The following is a 26,464-nucleotide window of genomic DNA, read 5'->3' on the forward strand; positions in this document are numbered from 1 at the left end:
TATAACCGGGGTGCCCTGTCCTTCCCAGCACAGACCTGGGGCTACCCTAAGTATCTGTGCTGAAGTCCCCGTCTCCGAGCTTCCTCTTTCAGTCACAGCCCCATTCAGCATCACTAGGTGGGAGGGGGCTCTTGGTCTCCATGACAACCATGGCCACCATCAACCCATGTATGTGCCTGCAGATGTGGAGCCTGGGGAACTCACGAATTGGCCCCCAGTTTTTGGCCAGCACCCGCGGTATCAGGAAAAGTGGTGCTTCAAACTGATGTGTGGACTGTTTTATTTTGGTTTTTAAATGGAACATCCTTGAGAGTTAACGGTGTTTGCCAGCTGCCGGTTTTACTGACTGAAATGTCTTTTCTCTTTAGACGATGACGCGAGACCCACTACAGCCCCCAAAAAGCCCGGCCTTGGTAAGAAGCACATGTTCTCAGGAGACGTCAACAGCTCGCGCCTCAGTTTCCCCAGAGCTGGACGAGACGTAGAGAAGTATGAGGATTGTGTAGGTCAGGGTGTCCGGATTCAGTTTGGTTCCTATTTCAAGGGCATTGCGACCTTGAGATTGTCGAGTCCTGGAATTGATAGGATCAGCAGCTCCTGCTGGCAGAGACTGTGTGTCCCCACCCACCATTTGTCACACCTCAGCACATTGTGTTGGGTGGGCACACACGTGTCCCTGAGACTAGGTGGCATTTGAAAGTCGATCTTAAAACAAAGAAGGTGGCTTTCGCAGTCACTGCCAGGAATCGTTACCACGGTTCGTCGGGCACAGCGGAGTCAGGAGAACCACTTCTCAGGTCGCCTTCCCACCCGAATCTGGTCACACGGCCCTGTCCCCCTCTCTTAGTGTCCCGCCCTTGCCGACGTATTGGCCGCTTGCTAAGGGATGATGGTGCGATGGGAAATGAACAGGGGAGGATTTTCTGCAGGCGGATTTGGAATTCCAGCTCTAAATCCAGTGGCGTAATTGATTTATAAACGGCTTTCCTTCCTGTTCTGTTTCCTACTCTTTTCCTCTGAGGGGCTAGTGCTGTGAGCGTGGTAGGCAATTCACTTTGTCTACTGGGATCCTGGTCAGATAGTTATTCAGAGAAGGATTTGAGGGTGTGGGGTGCAGTGTTTCCTGCATTCGTTCCTTGGTGTGTCACCCAGAACTTTATTAACGACCCGTTTCCCTCCATCAGGCGATGATGACCTAAATTTAGAAGATGCTCTGGGTGGCGGAGGACACCGTGAGTTCCTCTTTCCAATCTCCTAAGGGACTGAGTTGCTTCTTTGTCAACCAATTATTAGTTTCCAAGAGACAAGGCTCTTGATAAGTGGAGCTGGTTTTTACCAGGAAAAGGGAGGGAATGGGTGTGGTGCTAGTTGTTGTTGCTGACTTTGCTTTTTATCTGTGGCTTCCTTTTATTTTTAAAACTCTGACAGTCTTTGGGGGCGGGGAGAAAAATGAACCACCTTGCCAGGGCTGGCTTTACCACACGGTGACCTGTGGGGTCAGTCACTCTGTTGATTATCTGTTGTGGACCTATTGGAATTCTTCCTACAGATGGAACCAGGAACCCCACGTTTTCCTTTTGCACTGGGACCCCCATATATTGTGTAGTTGGTTCAGACTCCACTTTTAGTTTATTTCTAGTAGAAATACATGAAGTCAAGTATGGCAGCTGGAAGATGAGGGAAAGAAATTGGCAGGGGGCTGGTTGAGTGTACGGATGTCCCCTCCAGGACAAAGGATAAGCTCCAGTTTCTAACTGTTTAGGAAACTGTCTGTGTGTTAATGGGTGTTTTGTTTTCTTTACTGCCGAGCGCTCATAATTGCACCTCTCTTTTTTTACGAACAGATGACCCCATGACACCTGGTCCACCGAAGCCAAAACCTTACCCAAAACCTAACCCAAAGCCCAACCAGCCGGTATCTGATGGTAAGATCCTAGAGATTTGAGGGTCTGCTGTGTGTATTTTTCAGGGAATGGTGATTTCCGTGTCCGCTGAGAGGAGGGAAATGACAGATTAACATGTGTCATCTGTGGTCTCTTTGGACAGGGTAATTTGAAATTTTCAGTAGTGGAAGACTCTTTTCAAAAAGGTATTTCTGACCTGGATTTGATGTTTGCTGGGCAGTGTCCCGATTTGACTTGCAAGGTTTTATGGGCCCTCTAAAGGGTTGAATGCAAGATTTTAAACATAGGGAATCGATGTGGAGGAAACTTATCAGCTTGTTTTTTTCCAAACCGTTGCACCTTTTCTGATACTTCACAGTATGTTCAGTCACGAGACCAGTACCAGCTCTCTGAATTGAATGCTTATTGAAACTGCAGATTTTGAGTGTGTTTCTTTTACATATTTGTTTAATGTTTAACCCCAAAAATACAAATATTGTCTGTCTTCTACCATTGTTTACATTTTGATGGCTATTCTCTCTCCATTTTATATATCAATTTGGGTGAAACAAATTTTAAGTAAAAATGTCAATATTTTGTTCATATTGTGTCATAATATTATTTTTGCTTATTAATAGTCCATAAACATTTTCCCATGTCATTTAATAGTTTTTAATCATATAACTTTTAGTGGCAGTGATATACTCTCATAACTAATCTCTAATTTTGAAAACGTTATAGTTCTCCTGATTTTGTAGAATTAGAATTTATAAAGCAAATTTAAGCGATCTTCATGCACTTTTTGTTGTTTTGTTTTTAATTACTGAAAAGAGATTCCAGAAGTCAAATTATTTAGGTCAATGTATGTGTGTTACCCCCAAATTTTTTGACAATTAAAAAAAAAAAAATTGCCCTCAGAATTCTACCAGTTTACATGCCCTCCAACTATGTGTGCAAATGTCCGTTTCTTCACAACCTCTCCACTAATGGTTATTATCACCAGAAAACATTTGTCAAATCGATTGTGAGAAATGTTACACTGCTCTTGTCCTAGTTTCATGTCTTTATTTCTGAAATTAAAAAAAAAAAAAAAAAAATTCAGCTTGTCACTTGGGCCATATATCGTTTCTGTTTTGCTATTGGTTGCTTCTGTCATTTTTTTTCTTACTTATATTTTAGGATTTCCAGTCTTCTTACTGATTTATAAACCAACTGTATGTAGCTACAGATATGAATTATTTTCAGGCATTTATTCTGAAAATACTTTCCCATTTATTTTCACCTTTGAGCATTTTTAACACTATTTTTTTATTAGTTTTTTTTTTTTATTAGGCATACAAAACAATGCAATAGTTAGATATTTTACCCATTAACACTATCTTTTGACAAGAAAGACTATTTTTTTCCTCATGGAGTCTTTTATGCTTATGTAATTTCTTCTGCTTTTTTGTGGCTGTTTATTTTTTTCCTTTGAACTTCAGAATCATTTTGTATTGTTTTGTCATTGTCCCTGTCCCCTCTTGGGAAAAATATCCCCCCCCACCTTTTTAGTTTCATCTGAATTGTTCACAACTGTAAATGGGTTTAGAACGCTGACCCATTTGCAAAATGGAGCTTTTTCCTTGGCATTCAATTATGCGAACGTCTTTCTCATTATTTCTTTAAATGTATTTCTGAATTGTTTTTCCCCATTATTATTTGTTTCTGTGGATACGTTTTTCTGTCCGTTATTCTTCTGTTTATTTCTGTGGTAGAGAAATCACTTTGTAGATTTTTCCTGACTAGTCATTTAACGATGAACCTTTATTAACTTTTAAGAGTGTCTCTTCATGTCTTAGCTTTTCTAAGACGACTGTCGTATTACTTGCAAACGATTTTGTTTTTAAATGTTCCCCTTTGTACGTTTATACTCTCTGTTTGCAACTGATTTCTGTTTGTATCATTTTGCTTGGCTAGAAAACCCAAGACAACTTTAAAATATGAGAGGAGAGAGCAGACGTTTGTCACGCCTGAGTTTATGTGAAAGAAATTGCCTTTAAGAAAAAAAAAAGATGATAGATTTTCATTTCAGGAGGTGCCTTTCTACTCTAGTTCCCTTTCTTTTCCTCGACAGGGATAAATATTACACTTTATCAGGTACATGTATGTGGTCATCAGTGCAGGTGGTCATTTTTTTTGCTTTTTAACCCATGAATAGGACGAATTATATTGAAGGTGTCTTTATAGAAAACATATCTTTGCATTCATGGAATAAACTTCAGTTAGTCAGGATAGGTTTTATTAAACTGGTGGGTCACGTTTGATGTATTTGCTGCCTAACAAACCATTCCAACCCAGAAGCGTAAAATTTTTCACTTTGTGATGTCTAAGGAGTCTGGGCAGGACTTGGCTGACCCGTGGCTTGATGTCATGTGTCTGCGGTTGACTGGTCAGGGTGGCTTCTATGGGGATGGCAGGGCTCTTTGTCACCTGTATCTCACAGCTTGACACCAGCCTTGTGTGAGCTCATGGCTATGGGGCAGAAGCCCTAACCCCAAAAGACACTGTTTAAAAACGATTGGTTTGTCTCCCATCTTGCTAACATTCTGAGGCCCACAGTGGCTGAGTCTAGAGGTGGGAAGACAGGTGAGCAGAATGTGGCATCCCAACAGGGAGAGCGAAAAGTGACAGCCGTCAGTGCAGTGAACCCAAACGAGACAGAACCCTTTGGGACTGGTATATTTATATGCATCCAAAAGATTGGCGTGCACGCTCCGTTTCTTTTGTTGTCACCTTTTTATTTGGGTTTAGCGGCAGCATTTTTGGCAAGACTAATGTTAGGAGTTTTGCCATAGGAACGGGATTCAACGGCAACTGCATCTTGGAAAGGTTTCTCCCATAAAATAGTACCTTTGTGGGGTCCTCCATTCTAATGGTGGTTCCCTGTGCTCCAAGACCCTGAGACCCTCCCTCCCGACAGTTGCAGCATGGCAGATGACACTCTTATTTTTCCTTCCTAGGTGGATTTTCAGATGACGATCTCCATGATGGGACGACAGGTAGAGTTGCTCTTTCTTCTGTCTGTTTTCTCCGTCCATCACCTGTTACCCACCTGCTCTGCAGGATCGCGGTGGGATCTAAAGTCTCAGCTCTCGGGGAGATCAAGCAGTTGGCCGTTTGGTCCTGTCTTTCCGACAAATAGCTCTGCTGTTTGCAGGAGCCTCCAGGACATGGGCCATGATGCCTGCCCTCTAGAGGCTGGCCCCTGCGTGCTCTGTTGACAATTCAGGAAGCTCCCCACCTTCCCCACCGGCTTGGAGCTGGATGGGAATGTCTCAGACATCTCCTTCCACCTGTGTTTTCTGTGACCATCTCGCGTTACTGCTGGCGTATGGTCTTTCATATATAACTAACGAACGTTGACATCCAGGCCCCGAGAATGGAGTTGGCAGCCTTACAATTACAAAAGATTTTTCTGTCTCTGTCTTTGAAATCTTAGGTCACAGGAGGGTCTAAAACAATACTTAAATATAATAAATAACTATAACATATAATATGTTTATAATAATTAGGATATTTATATTTATTTACTCTATGTACAGATAGTCTGTCTCAATCTATTTTATGTATCACGGGAGTCAACAGAAATGTGCCTTGGATCTCCTGATTGCTGTAGAAAGGGTCTCGAGTGGGTTCAAGTACCCTGGTCTGGTGTCCCTGAGCCCAGTGAGAGGGGACACAATCCCTAAGGCACCTTTAGGACTCACTGGATGGCGGGTCTCCTGGATCGCCCACCATGCGAGGATGGTTGCAGTTAGGATTTCAGTAAATGGGAGTGAGACCAACAGATGAGGTCAGCAGATGAGGGCCATCCATTCAACCACAGGAAAAGACTTCCTGATAGTAAATGGCCACGTCAGTGCCATGGTCTCTTCTGTGAGGCTTCCTTCACAGCCCAAGGTCACAGGAGCTCGTCCTGGTTAGGAGTTTTTCTTCATTGAAAATCTTCCCGATACAAATGGTTCAATGGGTCAACCCGGCTTGTTGGTCTCTTGCAGCGGAAGACGGTGGTGGAGGACGTCCGAGGCACGATGGGGAGGAACAGGGTATGTACGCCTGGATGGTGACGTCTGGGATTTGGGATCTTTAGAAAGGGCACGAGGAGCTGGGAGTCAGGTTGCCTGTGGCCATGGGGTCCCTGAATGGTGCAGCCAGACCCACGCCCAGCCTGCCCTGTGCGCTGAGGAACGTGTCCTTGCCAAGAGCTTGTTCATGGAGATGTTAGGATCCTGTGCTGGTGACAGGAAGGGGAGGGACGGGGGTTGTCATTCCACTTCACACGGATTATTAGATTGCACACGGTGCATGTAGAGACACTAAGTGCAATTCTAGATGTGGCTTTTGGGGTCCACAAAGGGGGTACCCCTCTGGGAACAGCCATGTGGCTGGCCCTTGGTGTCATGCAGGAGAATTTGAGGCTGCATTTGGGAACCGGGTGAGGCTCATGAGTTGGGGTTCCCTCCACGGTCACCCTATGACAGCCCCACCTTCTTCATCTGGGCACAACCGCCAGCCACCTGCCCCGTTGTCTCTCCGTGAATGTCCCCCAACCTTGGTGCCTGGTTTCCTTCCCACAGCTGACTCCCCGGGGGTGGTCCCCGGCATCATTGGGGCTGTCGTGATGGCCGTGGCTGGAGCGATTTCCAGCTTTATTGCCTACCAGAAGAAGAAGTTGTGCTTCAAGCAAAACGGTAAGGTTTCCAGCCCTGCTGCCTTTCCCTCATGCCTTGCTAGCTTCAAACTGTGCTTGTTTTAACACCAAAACAATTTAAAAAGCAGAACTCAGGTTGGTGCTAAACACCTGTAAGGTGGCCGATGGTCCATGAAATCGTGATGTTGCTGGAATCGGATTTACCTTCGACTGCGGTGTGGCCCTGCATTGCGTTGTGTTACTACTCAAGACCTTGGTCATTACGTGTATAAAGCGGGGAGGTGACAATCCCTACGCCACAGAGTTTCTGTGAGGCTCTGTAGGTCACGTGCGATAGTCTTGACAGGTGGCCTGGCCGAGAGCGAGAGTTGAAGACGTGACAGCTCTTATGATTAATTCACCTTCATTTACAAGCAATTGGCCGTCACTCTCATCACAATTGGGACATTAAGGACGGCTGGGAGGCTGCCATATTGTTTTCTCTACCCAGTGGAATTAAAATCAAAACACAGAGCAAATAATTCCCTTTCTGGTAGAGCTCAGGACCAGCAGGTGCCCAGGAAGGCTGTGGGGCAGGATAAACAATGTATAGAGGAACGTGGACCTAGGCACACTGATTAGACAATGACAGGAAATCCATTATTGGGCATTTGGGGGGCCTCGTCCGCAAACGTCCCAACATTACTTAGGATTTGCCCTGACATCAGTAACTTTTACCCTTTTGAACACAGCTGATGTCCGCGCATTTTTGGACCCTCTCGCAGGACTAACGAGGGCTGAGCTGTGATGTGGTTTGTGGGAGGGTGTCCCATGGATGAGATGCCCCTCGTACACATGGTGTTGCTTTCTGGCGTCTGAACGTCTTGTCCTGCCTGGGGTCTTAAGTCCTTATTCATATGTAGCCGTTGACCTCATCTGCCCAATGGACCACTTCCTGGGGGCTCTGGGGAAATTCCCGGAAGCTTTGAATAGATGCTGATGGAGACAACCTTGGGCCATAGCGATGGATTTTTACCCTTCTTCCACGATTCCCGACTTTTAGGCCCACCAACCCTACGTATAGCCCGACCCTGAAAGTCCTACACAGCTTTTGCATTCAGAGACCTAAAGTAAGGTGCTGTTTTTCTATCGCTGCTCTTGCGGGGGAGGAGGAGGGTGCCCGATTTCATCTCACTTCCTACTTGTGACTGGGCGTCTTAGGGACGTTCAGGGGTCAACGTAGGCTACCAAGAAACCAGCTAAATTCATTTCCCTAGAAAGTTTTCTACAGTCTTTTGTTCTCCTCAGGTGAAATGCACATTAAGTGCGACTTTAAACGTTGGCTCTCTTTCTAGTTTTCATGGGGTGCCTGAGCTCGAGCTGATATAAGACGCACAGAGCAAACGGCAAACCGTTAACGAGGAAGGGAGCTGGTGCTTCTGAGTTCAGTAATGAGGGACTTTTGTCTCCAGCCATGAAATGCCCAGCATTGACACACAGGAAATTATATGCTATTGTCATAGAAACCCCCAAGAAGACTTTCTAACGCAGAAGCGGGTCTTTGCTGACTCGGTGTGGATAGACACTTTGGTTTTCAGATCTGTATTAGTCAATGGATTTAGTGTTTGTCGTCGGTTGCACGTTCTTATGAACGGACAACTGAAGTGTTGAATCCGGGAGTTGGGCCCGGAATTATCCCGGAACTTTCGGGGTCTACACAGGTCTGTTGGATGGGTTTTTGTTTCTGAGATGGTCTCTTGAAGAGCTGCAAACCCCTATGTCATTATGAGCTTAGAGATGTCCTGAAGCTTGAGGTGGCCACTGCGTGTTCCCGGCCTTGAAGAAACCATGGTTGACGGGACACCGTTATTCTACAAGAGGGCCCGTTTCTAGAGAGCATGATTTTCTCGGACCATGTCATTGCGCTGAATTTTGTAGCATCTGTTGAATTTGCATGAAGATCCGTCTGGAGCAAGTTGGGGTGAGCGGATCTGTTCTCCCAATGCAGACACAGATACATGAACCAGACACTATGAGTCTTGATGTACGTCAGTTTGTCTTCCAATATGATGTTGGAGCTAAAGCATGAAAACCATACCCACAGCCAGCAAAGTTCGATAGATCCGTCCTTTATTGTTAAGGGTTTGAATCCGACTCCTGCCTGAGAGTTTAATGTAGTTTTCACGCTGGGCTGCTAACGCCGTTTCGGACATAGTTTCATGGTTGGTGTGTGTCTCTGTGCTTTGGTGTGTTGGCTTCAAACAGCTGGTTTAAACACTGCGTGATGTGGAGAGAGATCAACCCACTTTGACGGATGGTGGCGTTTGGCTGCTGTCAGTGGGTGTAAACCGTGCGACCTGCCCTCCTTCATCTCGGCTTCCTTCCGCTCTGACTCCCGCCTCCTGTTGCACTTTGGTCTTTGAACGTCTACGGCTTTACTGCTGAGCCAGGATTGTCTTCCTAACAGCTCGCAGATGCCGCCGGGGCCACTGGCACACAGGTGGGGCAGTCCTCTCACAAGTTTGCTTCTCTGCTCTCTCTCTCTCCGTCTTCCGTTTCAGATGAACCGAAGGTCTAGGGACCAGCAGGAAGTGCTGTGTGGGGGGCCTCCGGGTCACGCTGTCTGATCAGTGTTTGCCTAGCGAGATGCAGAGCCACGGCACAGCGGGCACGGGACCCCCTCGTGCCAGTAAACCGGCTCAGTGATGACAGCTCCCCTGCCGTACCACACCTTGACTTCTGTGTGTGTCCCACCTTCTGCATGCACGGACGCTTAGCGTATGTAGCCATGCTCCGGTGGCTTCCGAAAAGGAAGAGAAATGCCGATGTTTCCTCTCAAAGTTCAATGCAACAGACAGAGACAGGGTGGGTGGCTTCCACGTCGGTCATCATCGCGTCCATTTTTGCCAGTGGACCCGGCTGGAGGGCAGGGGGCGGCCACTGTCCTCCCTGCAGTGTCCTGCCACCCAGCCGACCCATGTCTTAGGGTCTGACCTTTGAGACCACTGATGGGGCTTGAACCCCCGATTTCATAGCCTTTAGATTGTGTCATGGTGCATGTATCACTCCACTTTCCCTAAAACACTTTTTCTCTCTCTCTGTCTCTCATCAGTTTTTACAAATAGGCAACCTCCTCAGTTCTCAGGGGAAAAAATCCACACGTTTAGGAACAACTTGGAATTCTCATGATTTCCTGGTTTGAAGGCCAGGAGAGAAGTGGGGGTGGGACCTTGTCGGCCCCACAGGATGCGTGCGTCCTGGCGTGTCCCCTGCAAGCACAGAATCATCGCTGGGCTTTTCTCCACTTTTCACATTCGGCCGTCTCCTTCTTGGGCATAAAAAGGACTTTTCTTGTTTTGATCTCGTGCTGAGGTGAACCCTGCCGGGCTGGTGATTTTGAGGCTGAGTTTCAAGCTTTGGGGTTAGTCTTGGTGCTTAATTGGGGGGTGGGTTCAGAATTCTACATGGCGGGGGGCCTCTAAATGCTCTCCTCACGGCTGTGGTCACCTCCTGTGATCACCTTCACGGTTCTGACCGCGGTCACCCTGACGACCCTCCAGCTCTTTGCAGGATGTGTCTGCAGGTTTCTGGGATCTGACGGTGCCTGTGCCCCAATTAGCACAGGACTGAGTCTGCGTCAAATCTCATGTGTCCCCAAGAAATCAGTCCTCAGTGTGGCCTAAAGACCAGGCCATACTGGGTCAGGGGTCCCCGGGAGCTGGTCTTGGCCCCACATGTGTGTTGTCTGTCTGCATAAACATGCCCCCTCCCGAGTATAGACACCCGCGAAAGCCACAAGTGCTGTTGTCACTCTAATAGCTACGCGTGGTTCTTAGCCCAGAAGGAAAAAAGCACACGGCTTACTTTATTTTGAGATGTGTGTCTGGCCTTTTCAACTGTGAGGGCTGAAGCCGGTGGCATGGATGGCGAGTCTCTTGGAAACTGTGGTCCTCTTCGGAGCCCACGGTGTCGGGGACAGGTGTTTGGTGTGGGGCAGGGGGTTTGCAGAGGTCTCTGGGAATCTGGGCCCCCCTGCTTTGCATCTCTGACCGCAAGCCTTCTGTCTGCTCCCTCCCTTTCAAAAGTCTTGGGCTTGCCTGGGCTGCACGAGCTCCGGCCAAATGCAGTCCCAATCGGACAGAGTCTGGTCTGGGGGTCTTGGAGAAGCACCCTGGTGACAGAGCTGCATTGTAACCACAGCCGAGGGTCCCCCCTTATTGCTCCGTGCCCCAAGTTTGCTGAGTCTGGGCAGGAGGGCCGAACTCTTGCTGCCACAGGGCGGAAACCCATCCGTGCCCGAAAGCATCGGGTGTAGCACCTAAACCTGTACCTTTGGAAATTTGTCCCCAAACGCTGGGGGTTTGTGACACCAACATCAAAATGCAACGTGCTGACACGGCCCCCGGCCCCAAGGTCTATTCAGAGTGTATCGCACTGAAGATGCCTTTTACTTGTTGGAAAAAACTTCTGCCCCAAATGGAGTTAGGCCCTTACAAAACTATATTATTTCCCATGGGCTTTTTTGTTTGTTTTTTTCCCCTTAACCTGCCCAGTTTTCATGTAGCCTTTCCTGGCCCCTATTAGGGTATCTTTGCCTTTTAGCAATGCACTTTTTTTTTTTGGTAGGGGGAAATTATGTCTGCTGTGAAAGTAAAACAAATTTAGGATTTTCAGGCCGTGGCTGTTTGTTCTAAAATGTGCCCGGTGTTGATAAGCCGTTTCCTGAGCCGCTAGCAAAACAACTGGCACCCCCCGTGGGCACCGCCATGCACCTGTCTCACGGATGTCTTCCAACTCTCTCCTCCTCGGCTGTTTTCTCTTTCTTGTTTTGATTTCAGAAGTTTGATCTCTAGCGGGGGTCTCATTTCGTGGTGTGGGAGAGACGGGGTTACAGTCACGGAACCCATTTCATACAGACTGGGATGCATTTCTCCGCGACGTGGGTGAAAGAGTGCACGGCGTGGGCGCGTCTCTTGGCCGAGGTCGGCCGACCCCAGACGCCGCTGTTGTGCAGATTGTCACGGGTCTGACGCGCTTGGCCAGGGTCCTCTTCGTGTCGCAAGTGCCCAGCGTGGGTGTTCATCAGCAGCGATGCAGAAAAGAAATAAATGTGTTTGGTCCATGCCTCTCTTGCACGTGTTGGGTTGTATCCATCGCACGCCTTGGAGAACGTTTGGGAGCCTGGTCCTGGGGGGCTTGATGGTCATGTTTGCAGAAGTTTGGGAATTAAAAACTGAAAAAAAAATACTGAGAAAGAAAACACAGGAGCAAGCAAACAGCACCTCACGAGGTCCCCTTAAGTCGGGATTCCCGTGGTGACAGCCAGGGCAGCCAGGCCTGCTGTCTTCGTCCTGTCACTCACTTTGCAGGGGTGGGTGGGGGTGGGGTGGGGGTGGGGCAGGTGGGGATGGTGGGGGTGGGGCAGGTGGGGAGACAGGGGTGGTTTGGCAGGATGGCAGGGGCCTGAGTCAGCCTGACAGTGACATCAAGATGCTTTCTTTGTATTCACCTCTTGGGGGGTGGGTTGTGTGTTTGCTTTCAGCCGACCAAGCTGACATCAACATGGAAAACCATCGAAACATCAACGCAGAGCCACCCGGTAAGAAAAGACGCTGCCTGCCAGCGTTTCCATGTTACGTCCTCCAGCCACAGTGGGGTCCCCGCTCTCCTGCCCCCGTTCCAATTCGGTGTAGGGGTGTGATTGGGTGGAATCCCGTATGAGTCCGTTGCTTTCAAGGGCATTCATTCTGGAGACGACATTTATAGTTTCCGGAAGCTTGAGGCTTCCGATGAGACCTGCTTATGCCTCAGACTCCCTTTAAAATACCGATTACGCTCATTTCCCAAGAGGCGCCCCCTGACACATGGCAGAACGTCAGCAGCCGGCTGGTGTCCAGCAAGGATTCAAGTGTGTCTTGTGAGACGCCACGTTTTGTCACGTTCTGGGGCCACTTTGACAAAATCCTCCTTGTCCAAGGGCAGAATTGGGTCGAGAGGAAATTGTTTAAATTATGGAAAGTTCTCCGGGCTAAAGGCAGGTGTGTTGCGATGAGGCCCACTTTAGGAAATGGCATGAAAAAAAAAAAGTATCGGTAGCCGTGCGTGCGTGTTTATGTATGAATATGTTGACACCCGTCTGCCCACAACAGGCCACATTTATTTGAACAGGACACCTGTTGAATGCCTTTTTAATGACATTTTAAAGTATTTTCAATTCTAAAACTACAAATTGTAGAAAGTTAGCCTCCAGTTTGCTGCTTTTTCAAATCAGGAAAAGATACTCAAAATGAACTGTTTTCTTCAAGCACCAAAGTTGCAAAATAGACTTCTAGAACGTAAGTGCACTGATCAGAAAATCTTAGCCCCAAATCCTTGTAAATGAACGCAAACCAAGGACCCTCATTAGAGAATTGTTGATTCTGTAGATTACAGAGTTTTTTGTTTTTTGTTTTTAGTGTCTTAGAAATTGCTGGTAGGAAATACCTTCTCTCATTTTCTTTCCACGTTTCCTGAAGTACCTGTTTTTCCTGAAGCAGCTATAGCTGCATCACAGCATGATTTTTTTTCTAGCAGATGAGGTCTAGCTTTGGCTTTCTGGCGCTGAGGCGTTTTGAGCCCATTTATACAGAAATAGAGTCACCGCTTCTGAAACTTTTTTTTTTTTTGTAAATTTTATTTTATTAAATTTATTGGGGTGACAATTGTTAGTAAAACGCTTCTGAAACTTTGGAGAAGCAGGTATTCACGTGTGTGGCGGGGGCAGCGGGGGACGCCTTGTGGAATCTTCTCTTGTCTCTCTGTCCTCGGCAGTTCAACGGACTCTTCTGGAGAAGTAGAGGAGATGGGCAGCAGAAACCTCCCAGCGGACGTTCCCAGCAGGACTGTAAGACTTGCCTGCCTGCCTGCAAAGAACGCCTGCACAGGCAGAGCCCGCCCCGCCGGGACCAGCTCTGTCTTGTTCCGCCTTCGTGCCAGTTGGATTCTGCGTGTTCATCTTGAGCTGTGGTTTGCTTCTTCTCACGCCAGGTCCACGATATAGACTAACAATGAGTTTTGCATCCAGAGGGATAATTACACTCACCTCTCTCCAAGGGCCGCAGGCGTTCCCAGGTGATGTGAAACCCACACCATCACCAAGTTCAAATTTCAGAAACCTTGGGCCCTTCACAAATCACATGTCACGTTCTCTGGCACTGACAGTGTGACGAAGTGAGGTAAGCCTGCAATTAGTGTCCTCAAAATTCCTTCCGTTCGTTAGGGTATTTTTACACCAGACTAATAAAAAGAAATTAGAAACTATGTACTTTTTAGTTAGATGTTTTGCTACGGAATGACTTTTAAAGACAGATCTGGAGACCGGTGGGACGCATGCCGTGGTCCCTTTTCTGGGGCTATGACCAGTGGTGAATCTAAGTGCTTGCCTGTAATTCTGAGGTTTTCCTGCTTTGACTCTGTCCTTTCACTTGTCTTGTCACCTTTGGGACAGGACTTGCCAGCATTCAGCTACTCCCTTCTGTTCTCCCATGGGGGTGAAGACCACACATTTGGTAACTTTCTGCGCCCTTCTTTCCAAAATCTTTTAACTGCTGCGACGTGAGAGCTCAATGCAACGTAGGGGTGAAACTGCTGGGTGGCACAGCGTCCCCTTAACTAATTTCTAACAGCTTGGAATGAACTGAGACCATCCCTTGCTCTTTGCCATAAATGATGGCTTTTCTATATTTGGAAAAATTTCCCCGTTTAAGGCAACGCACACACTGCCAGGCTTCCAACAGGCGTGCTTTTATGTACCAGCTTGGAAAGACCTTTGCGTAGAGGTGTGTGTTTTTCTCATAAAATGTAACAGCCCTGATAGTCTAGATGGGGTGGGCCTCATCCATCCAGATGTTTTCCTCCACTGAAAACTTACGATATCTTCATATGATTCCGTCGGTACCGACACGCTAACCTAAAACTCTTAGAACCCTCCGCCAGACAATGCCAATTTCATGGGACTACATAGTCGTGTCACTGCTAAGCGTGTTAAGAGCCACTGCTTGTCACCAGAGCCAGATTTCACTCAGGTCTGTCGCTGCTGAGAGACTGTGTGGGCTGCCATCGCAAATCGCCAGATTTGGGGAAAGGGCTAGGATGGAGGTGTCAGCCGTTGCTTCTGGGTCTTTCCCACTTTGAAACTCGTAGACACTGCCAGTACTTTGGGGGGGGGTGGACATCTGTGGCGTCCCCCCATCCTTTCACTTGTCCCTTCTCCCCTTGCTTGTCTAACAGCTTTCAAAGCTTCACTCTCAAGATATAAGTGGGGACTGACGTCTGGCTCTTTTTTCTGTCTCTGAGTTATTTTTCTGTCTCCGACGCTAGCATAGCTTTTGAGTAAATGAAACAGGGTAAAACAATGCTTGAGACCAAATACCTACGGAGTGGCCCAGGTGTGTACAGCGGCGGACATGACGTTCTGGATTCTGGTGGATGTTACAGGCACATCACACACGTCTTCTCTCATCCGTTGAGCGACAGGGTTGACCAGTTGTGTGCGTTTCGCCAGTAAGCCTGAGTCCCTACCAAGCAAGGGACGCTGGGACTATGAAGATCGCAGAGAATATCCATCTTCCACGCCAATCAAAGGAGTCTGCACACTAATTTGCTTCATAATAATTTAAAAATGCATAAGAATCTTTTGTTGCTCTCTGAATAACACTGGCATTTTTCTAAGCAACTCGACTCTACTATAAGCATGCAGGTCTCATTAATATAAAGAAGAGAATAGTGAAAGAGTGGGTTTTTTTTTTTTAAAGTATATGAAATTATGACTCATTCCTAAATCTATACATTTAAGACATATGTGAGGTAGGCGTATTTTTTACGGAGGGTGTGTGTTCATGTTTCTAGACTCATTTTTAATTTCCCATTACATAAAAGAAATACGTATGACTTTATCAAAAGTGGACCTTTTGGATAATTGATTTTCAATGAGGTGGTTTGTTGCATCATTAAATATTTTGGCCCCCCAAAAATTGTTTTGTTTTATCATTTTTGGAAATTAATACAATGAAAACACAGTGCAACGGGTTTTGGAATCAGGAAAAAACATTTATTTGACGGCGAATGGGAGACAGTCACACAGTAGGGATTTGTGACCAGTCTAGGTTGTAATGTATTTAAACCAACCAACTGAAGCTGTGGTCAAGTTTTTTGCTATCAAAACAATGCTGCAATGAGTATCTTTGGAAGTACATTATTGTGGACCCATGCAATTGTGTGGCTGTGTGTGTCCCGTAAATGCCCGAAATTGTGTTTGTTAGACAGACGGGTCTGTGCACCTTTGATTTTCGTGGACGCTACCCAATCATCCCCTATCGAGGTTGTGTGAGTCGGCCACGCCTCAGATGTGTTTCCTCAGAGCCCTGCAGCCCTTCCTGTCACTGCCGCTCTGTTTATTGAGAATCAATATCTGATCAACTATTTTACCTTGCGTTTCTCTCATCACGCGTGAGATCGCGACTGTGCAAAATCCACCTGCATTTCTTTTCTGGGGGAGCCAGCTGAGTATTTTTTATCTGCGTCATCCGTCCTTTTCTGATTGATTTACAGGAACTCTTTCCATATGAAAGGCAGTACCGTTTGGCTGTGAAGTAACAAATAGTTGTTGCCACTTTATCGTTTATCCTTCACCTCTTGCAGCGGTGGAGTCCCTATTCGATTTTCTATTATTTTTATGTCGTGAAATTACTTAGGGGTGTCTGGGATTTCTGCCCTCCTTAGAAAAGCACCGGCCGTACTGCCGCTTAGTTTTTGGAACTCATACTTTCTTCGAACACTTTTATGCCTTTTTTTTTTTAAATATTAAAGTATTTGATTTTCAGGAGTGTGTTTTTGTGTAACGAATAAGGAAAAATTTCTGTATACAGTTCTCCCTCATGGGCAAAGCCCATTCTTCCCAAACCATCGAGCGAGTAATCCATGTTTTCCCCCCTGGTAAGAAATGCAACTTACACCGTCTGATATACACACATTTCTAGGTGGCAGAAAAAAAAGCACAAACCATCCAGATTCATGTCTCCTTTTCTGTGGCTTTGGCCTCAGTTCAGCTTCCGTGGGGATTTTCAAACTCTCAACCACTATGTATATTTTTAATTTTCTCGGACACTTATGTCATTTATCAGAGGGGTTCAAAGCCTTTTGCAAATTGTGATGTTTTATTCTTTCCTGCCGCTTTGGAGCCGGTGGCACATACGAGTTAATCTATACCTGTGTTTGGATAAATTACACACAATCACAGAACCTTAAGGGGTGGGAAAAAAACCTGTGAAAATAGGACAACTTTTGGACTCAGTGACCAGGCCATATTTTTTTCCTCCGGAGAGATTTCAAACGGAAGATGTGAAAAGTTTGGTCGTTACATAAAATGCTTCCAACGTACGTTCGTCCATTTTTGCCTTTTTCGCGGAACGGAATCAAAATGCAACAACAAAGGGAAGGCTTTTTAAAATCAGGTCGAGCTTGAAAGCTGCGGCAGTGTATTTCTATCCCGGGCTCAGAGCGGGTCCTGGCGGGCGCAGAGCAGTTCATAATTATTTCACATCTCACCTCGGCTGGCCCCTCTTGCACGCAGCTGGGTGGTTCCGGCCGTCATGAAACACCGATTCATCTGGTGCGAGAGCCCTGCTTTTCCCTTCAGCCCTTCATGTTTCTCTCCCGCCCCCACGGTGTGGCCACTGGAAAAGCTGGGCTGCGTGTGTGTCCGTCTGCTTTGAAAGCGAATGTGTGCAGTTTCCATGCAGGTCAGCATGTCGGGGGGAACAGACACGCCTCGGGGAGAAGTCTGGTTCAGCTCCTGTCCTCAAAAGTGTCCAATTGTGTCCTGATTCAGCTGCTGTTTGCAGGGGGGGGGAGACTTCACAACGTCCTGTGTGTGACTGCACAGCTGGGCTGCTCTCCTTACGATAGCATTCGAATCCTGGCATTGATGCTCTAATGATGCCGGCATTGGGGGGGCCGGGGGTGGGGGACGCTTACTGGGTCAGTGCCAGAAGGAAAATGCCATTTTTCTTTGTTTCCATGAAAGGAAGCTGTATTAGTGTCCTCTTGTCACTGCAAGAAAATGACCACAAATGAGAAGTTAAACCCACAGACACCCTTCCTCCCCCCATCCTGGAGACCAGGAGTCTGCCCTGAAGGTGTCCCAGGGCCACACTCCCTCTGGAGGCCCCCGGGGATGGTCCCTCCTGCCCCTTCCAGCTCCTGGGGGCTCCAGGCGTCCCTGGGCTGGTGGCCGCCTCCCTCCCATCTCTGCCTCCGTCTCCACGTGGCGTCCCCTCTGTGTCTGTGTCCCTCCTCTTCTGTCTCTGATGAGGACACTGTCATTGGGTTCAGGGCCCCCTGATCCAGAACGATGTCACCTCAGACCCCTCACTCAGTCCCCTCTGCCCAGACACTACTTACTAATTGGTCCCGTTGTGAAGTCCTGGAGGTTAGGACACCAACGTATGTTTTTGAGGAGACACAATCGAACCCATAACACTTACCGTCTACTTCCTAAGGTCGTCTGACGCAGCCTCGTACCTCATGGCAACCTGTGTGCTTTACGTAAAGTCAGTAATCGCCCAGTAGTTGTTCAGTGAAGGCGCTTGGGTTTTCAAACATGAAGAATAGTCGTGAGGTCAGGAAACAGACGCCCCCTTCAGTCACTGACAACTGGAAGCGTCCTGAGCATAAACCTGATGGCGTGCACTGGGCTACACTGCTGACTGCACCCCTCACGCCCCGGCTCCCCAAGCCACTCCGGACAGAGGCTGCCCGGTGGTCATCTCTCCCTTCCCCAGCCACCTCCACCCGCTCTCGCTCAGTGTAACCGAACAGCGGATTCCCAGAGCCGGGTTTGGGCTTGCTCCCAGCAGGACGGCCAGGCGAAAGCCACACGTCAGGATTCAGGGACCTGACTTGGCGTCACAGCTGTGCCGTTTGCCGCTCAATGAACTGACAGGCGTCTGAGGCCGGGATCAGAGTGACTCTTTGAAGGCATGGGGTGTGTTGGTTGCAAAAGCCAAGACTTCCACGCAGGGCTGGGGGTTGGTCTTTTCTCCAGCCAAGTCTGGCGCTGCTGTGTTGACACCGCCCTGGAGGAGGATTCTTGGGGGGACGCCAGGGCCAGGGTGTGTTCTGCTGCGCTAGGCGGCCCCTCCCACGCCCACGGGGAGCAGAGCTCTGAGCGGGGTGCTGGCTGCCCGAGCCCAGGGTGCCCATTGGCACTCAGCGCCTGCCTGTTTCCCCAGCGTCCTGACCGTCGGGGCCCCGGGAGGCTCGCTCTGCGACTGTCCTCAGCGTGCGTGCACTTGTCCCACGGGTCCCTGGCTGTGCTGTCTGCATGCTGAGCGCTGAGCCCATGGGGATTCCAGCTTGGTTCAGACTTTCCGCTTGAAGGCATCGCCCTCTCTTCCTGGGAAAGCAGAAGTGAACTCGCCAAAGGGGGGCAGCCGCGCTCAGAGTCACTTGACTCAGGCATCGGTGGAGGTCCTTTCGCCTACATGCCCAGGATGAGGGCTTGGCGGGGGCCCGTCTGGCTCACCTTCCTGTGTTTGGTGATCCACGCCCGAGGTAAGAGACGCGGGGCTCTCAAGGAGAGGGCTGTGGGTGTGGATTTCTGTCTGGTTCACGTCTCAAAACTCCGTCCACAGGAGTACATGGCTGTAACTTTCCAGACGAGGTCAGAAAGGAGACCGAGAAGGATGGCTGGGAGGGGGGCAGGCAGGTGTCCGTGTGGGGGTCCGGAAATCGGGCCTGGAAACGCAGGATGTGAGCTGCGAGCACTCAGCAGCGCTCTGTTTTTCTGCTTGTGATTTGGGTGTGTCTCATGTCTTTAAAAAGTGGCCTGTTCTGCTCGCTGATGGAGGCAGGAAGGGACGTGTTGGGCTTTCTAAGTGTCCTGTTTCTGCCTTAACTCATTTGTCGGGGTGGTTTTCGAACGCCAAAAGTGGAGGCGAAACACAGCTTGGTTTTTTGGGGGGGTGGGGGACGGCGCACCAAGAGTGGGTTTCCTTCAGTGACAGCCTCTGCTCAGATCGGGAAGGTTTTTCCTGGATGCCATCGTTCCCTGGTGGCACATTCAAGTCATGAGAGTTGTTGACGCCCAAAACTGCACCACTGGGTGGGGACCTCGTGGAGGACTGATAACAAACCCATGTCGTTTGTAGGATTAAAACAGCCACTGCATCAGGGTCCCCTGGGTCCTTTTCACGTTTTAGTGGCAGGGAATGACCTACTGGTGGCATTCAAGTGTGACAAGCGTTGTCGGTTCGGCATTAGAAGATTGCGTTCACAGGTTCAGGCGCGTGGCATTTCCGGTTGGTCCTGTTCGTGAGTGTCTGAGGGTGAGGAGTCAGTTAGAGGCAGAGGTGGCCAGACAAGCCATGTCACAGCCCCACCGTCCTTTCCATCTTCGTCACCCGTGTACTTTACGTGGCATGTGGACCCTGTGGTTCCGTGTTCAGGGAGCTGGGACGTCCTACATTTACACAAGCAGAAGCAAGACGGCCCCGTCCCGGTCAGACGCAGATGGCCAGCCGCCACCCCAGCCCCCAGAAAAGCATTTTGAGACATCCTTGCAGCCTGTGTGACAGGAAGAAGCCTGGATAACTATTCCCTCAGGCAACTCGGCCTCCCCCGTCTGTTCCATCCTGAATCATTGCATGGGAATCCCTTCATATCCAGCCAATGCAATGGGCGTCCTTTTTATAATTATTCGATGTCTATTTAATATTGGCGATTAAATTCTTCGTGGACGTGAATTCAGAGAAACAAGCCATTCATACACAATAAGAACCCTATGGTGGTCCTGAAAAAAAGGGTGGTGTACAATTTGGCGCCTTCGAAATGCCTCTGCATTTAATTAGGACCCTCTATCAAATCAGGGGGGGCTGGATAGAACATGCAACAGAATCAGGCCTCCGAAAAGCTGATAAAATGACACGTAAATCCCAAAAGGCTGCTTGCGATGTTTGGTTCATTGAGAAAAAAGGAAACCACAGACACACACACACCACACCTATTATGCATTGTTTCTTATAATACACAGCTAAAAGTTGGGTACATTTGCGTATAGCTGCTTTTCCACCACAAAATTAAATAATAATAATAATAAAAAAAAACCCAATAATATTCTTTATAGTTTTTGAAAGCAACACACAACGTTTCTGAGTGCAGGTGACCCTCAAACACCCCGGGTTTCACCTGCGTGGGTCCATGTATACACAGAATTTTTTTTCCAACGCCTGCTGTAACTGTATTTTCTCTACCTTATGATTTTCTCAATAGCATTTTCTTTCCCTAACTTACTCTGTTGTAAGGATAGAGTATGTCGTACGCAGAACGTGTGACGTAGGTGGCCATTGAGTGTTTCTGGATCGGTAAAGCTTCTGGTCAGCAGGAGGCTGTTAGCAGATAAGATTTGGGGGAGTCCACAGTTATACGTGGATTTTGGACTGTGGGGGGGCTGGTGGCCTGGACCCCCAACGTCGTTCAAGGGCCAGCTGTATTTTCTGTCGAGTGAAGGTACGTCAGGGGCTCTGCAGTATTGCACGGTATTTGCTGCTTTCAGCTGGGGGTCGGTTTGGGTTCTGAAAAGGGTGAAAAGATTTCCGTACTCGCCCAAGGCAACGAGCCAGGGCACGCTGGCCTCACCCCACAACCCTCGGTCGGGCCTCTCCTGATTCTGCTTCCTTCCTCATGGCCCATCGACCATCCTTTGATCTAACCAATCAACGGGTGTGCAAGTCACACCACAAATGGGTCACGGGACCTGCCCGCTGTCACCTTGCCAGTGGATGGGGCTGAACCTGCCCAGTTATTTAGGGCAGAGATTCTCAGTGATTGACGTACAGAGGACTCACCCGGGAGGGAGCTGGCTGAAAGGCACCCCCTGACTCCACAGCCCTGCAGACTTCATTCGGGTGCTGGGTGGGGCCCTGGCGAACGTGCATTTTAAGAAGCACCCTGGGTTTCGCCCATGCTGAAGTCGGGGATCCCTCTGAGAGAGGCTGAGCGAGCGCCAGCCATCTGGTCTACCCTCGCCAGGGCCCCCTGTATTCCAAGGACAGGAGGGTGGCTGCTCTGTGGCTCTAGATTGGCCGAGCATCACCCAGCATGTGCAAGGCACAAGTGACAGCCCAAGGCACAGGCACTGCTGTCTGCCGGTCTCAGCTGGGGGGTGACGTTGCCCCCAGGGGACACTTGGCAATATCTGGCCTCAGTTTTGGCTGTCATAGCTGGCAGTGGGGTTCTGTCACCAAGGGGGCAGATAACAGGGATACTGCTCAATGTCCTGCAATGCACAGGACAGGTCCCCACGTCAGGGAGTTACCAGTCCCCAGTGTCAGACTGCTGAGCTTGAGAGACCCTCTCTTAGCATGAGAGACTCTATCTATATATCATCTCTTTATCATTTATGTGTCTAGTATCTATCTATCTATCTATCTATCTATCTATCTATCTATCTATCTATCTATCATCTCTATTTTCTTTCTATCTGTCTGTCTATCTATCCATCTATCTATCTACCTCTCGTCTATCTGTCCAGAGAGTTAAATTTATTTTAAGAAATTGGCTCACAGGACCGTGAGACTGGCGGGTCTGAAATCCGTAAGGCCGGCTAGAAAGTCAGAAAGGAGTTGCCCATTTCTTTCCCTGGAAACCTGTCTTTGGTTTCAAGCCCTTCCACAAATGTGACGAGACCCACCTACATCCCCCAGCCACTCGGTGCTTTATTTACGCTCCTTTGATTGTAGATGTGAATCCCATGCACAAAATACCTTCACGGTGGCACGTAGACCAGTGTTTGACCCAACAGCTGGACTCTCGTCTGGCCAAGCTGACAGATAACGTTGACCGTCTCGTGTGATTTCATCTTTCCACTTGCACTGCCTGAGGGGCCTGTGCTGGAGATGATTTGCACAAGGGCTCCGTGATGGTCTGCCTCTTAGCCTCCCCCAGACCCTGCGTCTGTGCCCTCAGACACGTTTCCACGTGTGTGTCTGTTGGTGGACACGGGGCATGGCCAGTCCTGGCAAATCTTTCTGCTTCCCCCCCATTTCCCTATTACATTCAGCTGAGAACCCTTGAAGGGGTTGCTTCTGCAGGGAACTCAGCTGCGGTGGAAATGAAATCATGCTGGAGAGCCAAGGGCTGATGGGTGCAAAGTGCTTTGCTCTTCCTGCAAAGTGAATTCTGCGGTGAGAGTGTGGGTGTCTTTCCCAGGGGAACCCCAGCAAATTAAAAAGATTTAAAAAAAAAAAAAAACGCAGAAGAGTGCGTTTCCCCCAAAGAACAGCCCTTAAAATTAGAGGAAGGCCTCCTGAGTTTTCTTTAAATGCTTCCTTCCAATTATTTTTTGTTTATTATCGTTGTGATATATTCTTCGTGGGCTTCATCCACGGAGGTCCCCATGGTGCGTTCAAGGCCACCTTCCATCCTGCCTGTGGGGAGAAGCAGCCTGGGGGGGGGCGGGTCTTCCTTGGACACCCCCATGACCAAGGCTGATTCTTTTGGGGGTTCGGTCACCTGGACGGTGGAAAGAGTTAAGGATGGTATTCGTGATAAGTACGTGAACTCCCAAAGTCGGGTCCCACACCAGCGGCACCAGCATTCCCTGGGACCCGGGGAGAAAGGCCGTCTTAGCCTCAGCCAGACCTGCTGAGCCAGACTCTGCAGCTACCCAGGTTCCACGCTGAGTTGCACGTCCTTGAGGGTCCGAGACGCTCTGCGGCAGAACCTGAGGCTGACGGCACAGCTGGGGTGTGGACGCAGCACACAGTGAGTGATCTGGGTTCAGAGAGCTCTGCCAAAGAGCCTCTGCCTTTCATCATAGCCCCATGGGCTGATGGCTGCCTGCACTCCCCTCCACCCCCCCAAGGTTGTCCGAAGGTGCCTCAGTGGGGGTTGAGCAAGGGCCTCGAGTTTACGTCTCTAATGGGTGGAACTGTGTCCCCCTCCCCAAATTCATATGGGGAAGCCCTCACCCCCAGGACCTCAGAATGGGACTGTGTCTGCAGATGGGGCTTTAAAGAGGGGACTAAGGTGACATGAGGTCACTAGGGTGGGTCCTGATCCAATAGGACTGTGTCCTTATAAGAAGAGGAGATGAGGACACAGACACACACAGAGGGACGACCATGTGAGGACACGGGGAGCAGACGGCCGTCCACACGCCCAGGAGAGAGACCTCGGGGGGGACCAGCCCTGGGACACCTGGACCTCAGGTTCCCGCCTCCAGGACTGGGAAATGTATCTCTGTTGTTTAAGCCGCCCCATCAGTGGTATCTTGTTATGCTGGACCCCGGAAATTCACACAACGTTCTTACACTGCAAAGTGAAGTTCATGGAACGGCCGACGGAGGATCCCATCAGGACCTGTAAGAAATGCCACCTCTCAGTCCCAACCAGACCGTCTGTCGCAGAGTCTGTGTGTCACCCCCACCCTGAGGGATCCGGGTGCACGTGTCACTTTGGGAAGGCTGGCTTAGGACACGCCACCCAATCATTGGGACGTCGGCAGCGTTTTTCTCAAGTCTACACTTCACCACAGATGTCTTGCCTTTCGTGATGAATGACCATTCCCGGCTCCTTTGTGACCAAATACGTCTCCTCCTGGAGACTCCGCGGGTGCAGAGAAAGGGCTTTGATCTGCAATACACTGAAAGGGCCCTTGGGACGCCCGGAACCGGGACAACTGGTTGACCTTGTGGGGCGATGCTCAGCGGTTATCAGCAGCTTGCTGAGGGCACTGAGCAGCCCATAAGCTGGCGGGTACCTGCTCGGCCCCAGGGAAGGTCTGCAGCCCCTGGGGAGCCTGTCAGCTGTTAAGTCCGTGGCTACTCACGTTGAAGTGTGGACAGTGAGAACCCACGTCTTCTTAAGAACACATGTTGTCCTGCTGGACGTGAAAAACCTCCTGAGAAACTAGAGACCCGAGTGGATGTGGCCACACGGCTATTCCAGAAGGAGGAAGCAGGGTCCCCACCGGCAACGATGCCCCCACCCCACCCCCATCTCCACCCCCTGCCTTCCTCCTGCTCACGTTCTTTTGAAACTGCTTCCCTCGGCAGCTGATTTATTGTCTCTGCTCTGGGAAACAGGCCCGTTCTGGGAAAGAACCACTCTAACATGCTTTCTGAACATTTAGTTTAAAACTCTCGAGCCAGAGTCAAAGGGGCAACTTACACGTTGCCCGAAAGAAGTCAAGATTTGTTGCCAGGAAGTCCCAGCGCCAGTGCCTGACCTTGGGGGAATTCCTCAAGGACAAGAGGGCCCTTTAGTTGCAGACTGACCGGCAGCTGACCCCTGCAGCTTTGGATTAAATTAGCCCACCCTTCAGGGGAAACCAATAAAATGTTATGCAAAGAGACGAAAAGCAACTGCCGTAAAGGGGAGCAGACGCACGCACGTTGCTGGGATAATGTCATCGACAGGCACGCGTTAGCTGCGTGTCCAGGATGCATGCAGTCGTTGGGGATGAAATCCCTGGTGTGGTAACTCTGCTGGGGTAAGAGCGGAAATGGGTGCCAGCGCTTTAGCCGTTAATGGTGTTTTTCTTCTTTTCTCCTTCTCCGAGCCTGCTGGGCTGACTTCCTCTTATAGAGTAAATAATTCAGTCAATCGTTCCTGGAAGCTGGGAGGGATGGTTTCTGGGGCGGCAAGTACCCTTCCTGCAAAACGTCGGTCGTGGGCTGGGTTACTAGTCCAACGGCAGCCTTGCTGTGTGCTTTGCAAACTTGCTGTTGGTCTCGTTGACTTGGGGGTCTGAAGAGACGTTGAGACATCGAGGGATAAAATCTCTACTGTGAAGCAGCTTAGAGTCTCACAGGGGTGAACTGGGGAGGGGGCTGTCGTGGGTGTGGTTGTTAGACATGACAGTGTCGCAAGAGTGTCACACAGGCTGGTTTTCTCTCTTTTTTTGGGGGAAGGGGGAACAGGACTTTATTGGGGAACAGTGTGCACTTCCAGGACTTTTTTCCAAGTCAAGTTGTTGTCCTTTCAGTCTTAGTTGTGGAGGGCGCAGCTCAGCTCCAAGTCCAGTTGCCATTTTTCTAGTTGCAGGGGGCGGAGCCCACCATCCCTTGCGGGACTCGAGGAATTGAACTGGCAACCTTGTGGTTGAGAGCCCACTGGCCCATGTGGGAATCGAACCGGCAGCCTTCGGAGTTAGGAGCACGGAGCTCCAACCGCCTGAGCCACCAGGCCGGCCCTGGTTTTCTGTTAATTAAAGCCCCCAAGGATAGTTTTTTTGTGGGAGGGGGCATGGATAGCGCTGACCTCCCTCCCACCAGCTCAGCCCCTTTAATCCCACGTCTGCAAGATGTTGGTGGCAGGATCTACCGCAGCAATCCCTGGCTGCCTCCATCTGGGGCATTTCCGGCCCCGGGACCTGTGGGTCTGACTAAACCCTAAGCAAAAGAAACGTAAATGAGAAACAGATTTTACGTTCTCCATCTGAGACTCTGAGTGGAAACTCTGGCGAATGAAAGCAATTGCCTTGCGAGCAGCCTCCAACCCCCAGCCACGTTCCCTAAGACGGAGCCCCCAGAATCAGCCTCCTCTACCTGAGGGATCTCTCAGAGAGGTGACAAGTTGAAGCCCACGGGGACCCCTGCAAAGGGGGTGGGGAGCTGCATTCCCTGCCGCCTGCACGGCTGGCCCAGCTCCATGCCTGGCGTCTGCTGCTGGCCAGAGTCCTTCTGGTTATGCAACGAGGTCAGGGGACCTGACAACGCCCCACACGTGGGAGTCACATTCACACACGCCTCCCTGCACGGCAACAGCTGTACCCACTAGATGCAGCGTCGTCTGCGGCCCTCCTCACTCCTGTCACCCCCAGGGGGCATCACAGGCCCCTCCACACTGAAGGAGGGGACACATAGGGCTGTTT

At 49.5% G+C, this 26,464-nt stretch overlaps 2 protein-coding genes across 3 annotated transcripts in view; both read left to right on the forward strand.

Moving 5' to 3' along the window:
• The window catches only part of CD99 (CD99 molecule (Xg blood group)), a 27,081-nt gene extending 11,518 nt beyond the window's left edge, over positions 1–15,563 (forward strand). The window contains exons 3-10 of the mRNA XM_019717781.3: positions 369–413; positions 1,185–1,232; positions 1,845–1,925; positions 4,883–4,921; positions 5,921–5,968; positions 6,500–6,613; positions 12,095–12,151; positions 13,363–15,563. Coding sequence (XP_019573340.3) covers positions 369–413; positions 1,185–1,232; positions 1,845–1,925; positions 4,883–4,921; positions 5,921–5,968; positions 6,500–6,613; positions 12,095–12,151; positions 13,363–13,388 — 458 coding nt within the window. The 3' untranslated portion in view covers positions 13,389–15,563. The remainder of the gene's footprint in view (positions 1–368; positions 414–1,184; positions 1,233–1,844; positions 1,926–4,882; positions 4,922–5,920; positions 5,969–6,499; positions 6,614–12,094; positions 12,152–13,362) is intronic.
• A 3,174-nt stretch (positions 15,564–18,737) lies between these two features.
• Positions 18,738–26,464, forward strand: part of XG (Xg glycoprotein (Xg blood group)) — a 34,069-nt gene continuing 26,342 nt past the window's right edge. For both annotated transcript variants that reach the window (XM_019717778.3, XM_019717779.3), the window contains exon 1: positions 18,738–19,143. In XM_019717778.3, coding sequence (XP_019573337.2) covers positions 19,074–19,143 — 70 coding nt within the window. In that variant the 5' untranslated portion in view covers positions 18,738–19,073. The remainder of the gene's footprint in view (positions 19,144–26,464) is intronic.

Source organism: Rhinolophus sinicus, chromosome 18 (genome assembly GCF_057876585.1).
Source record: "Rhinolophus sinicus isolate RSI-liver-muscle chromosome 18, RSI-T2T, whole genome shotgun sequence".
NCBI lineage: Eukaryota > Metazoa > Chordata > Mammalia > Chiroptera > Rhinolophidae > Rhinolophus > Rhinolophus sinicus.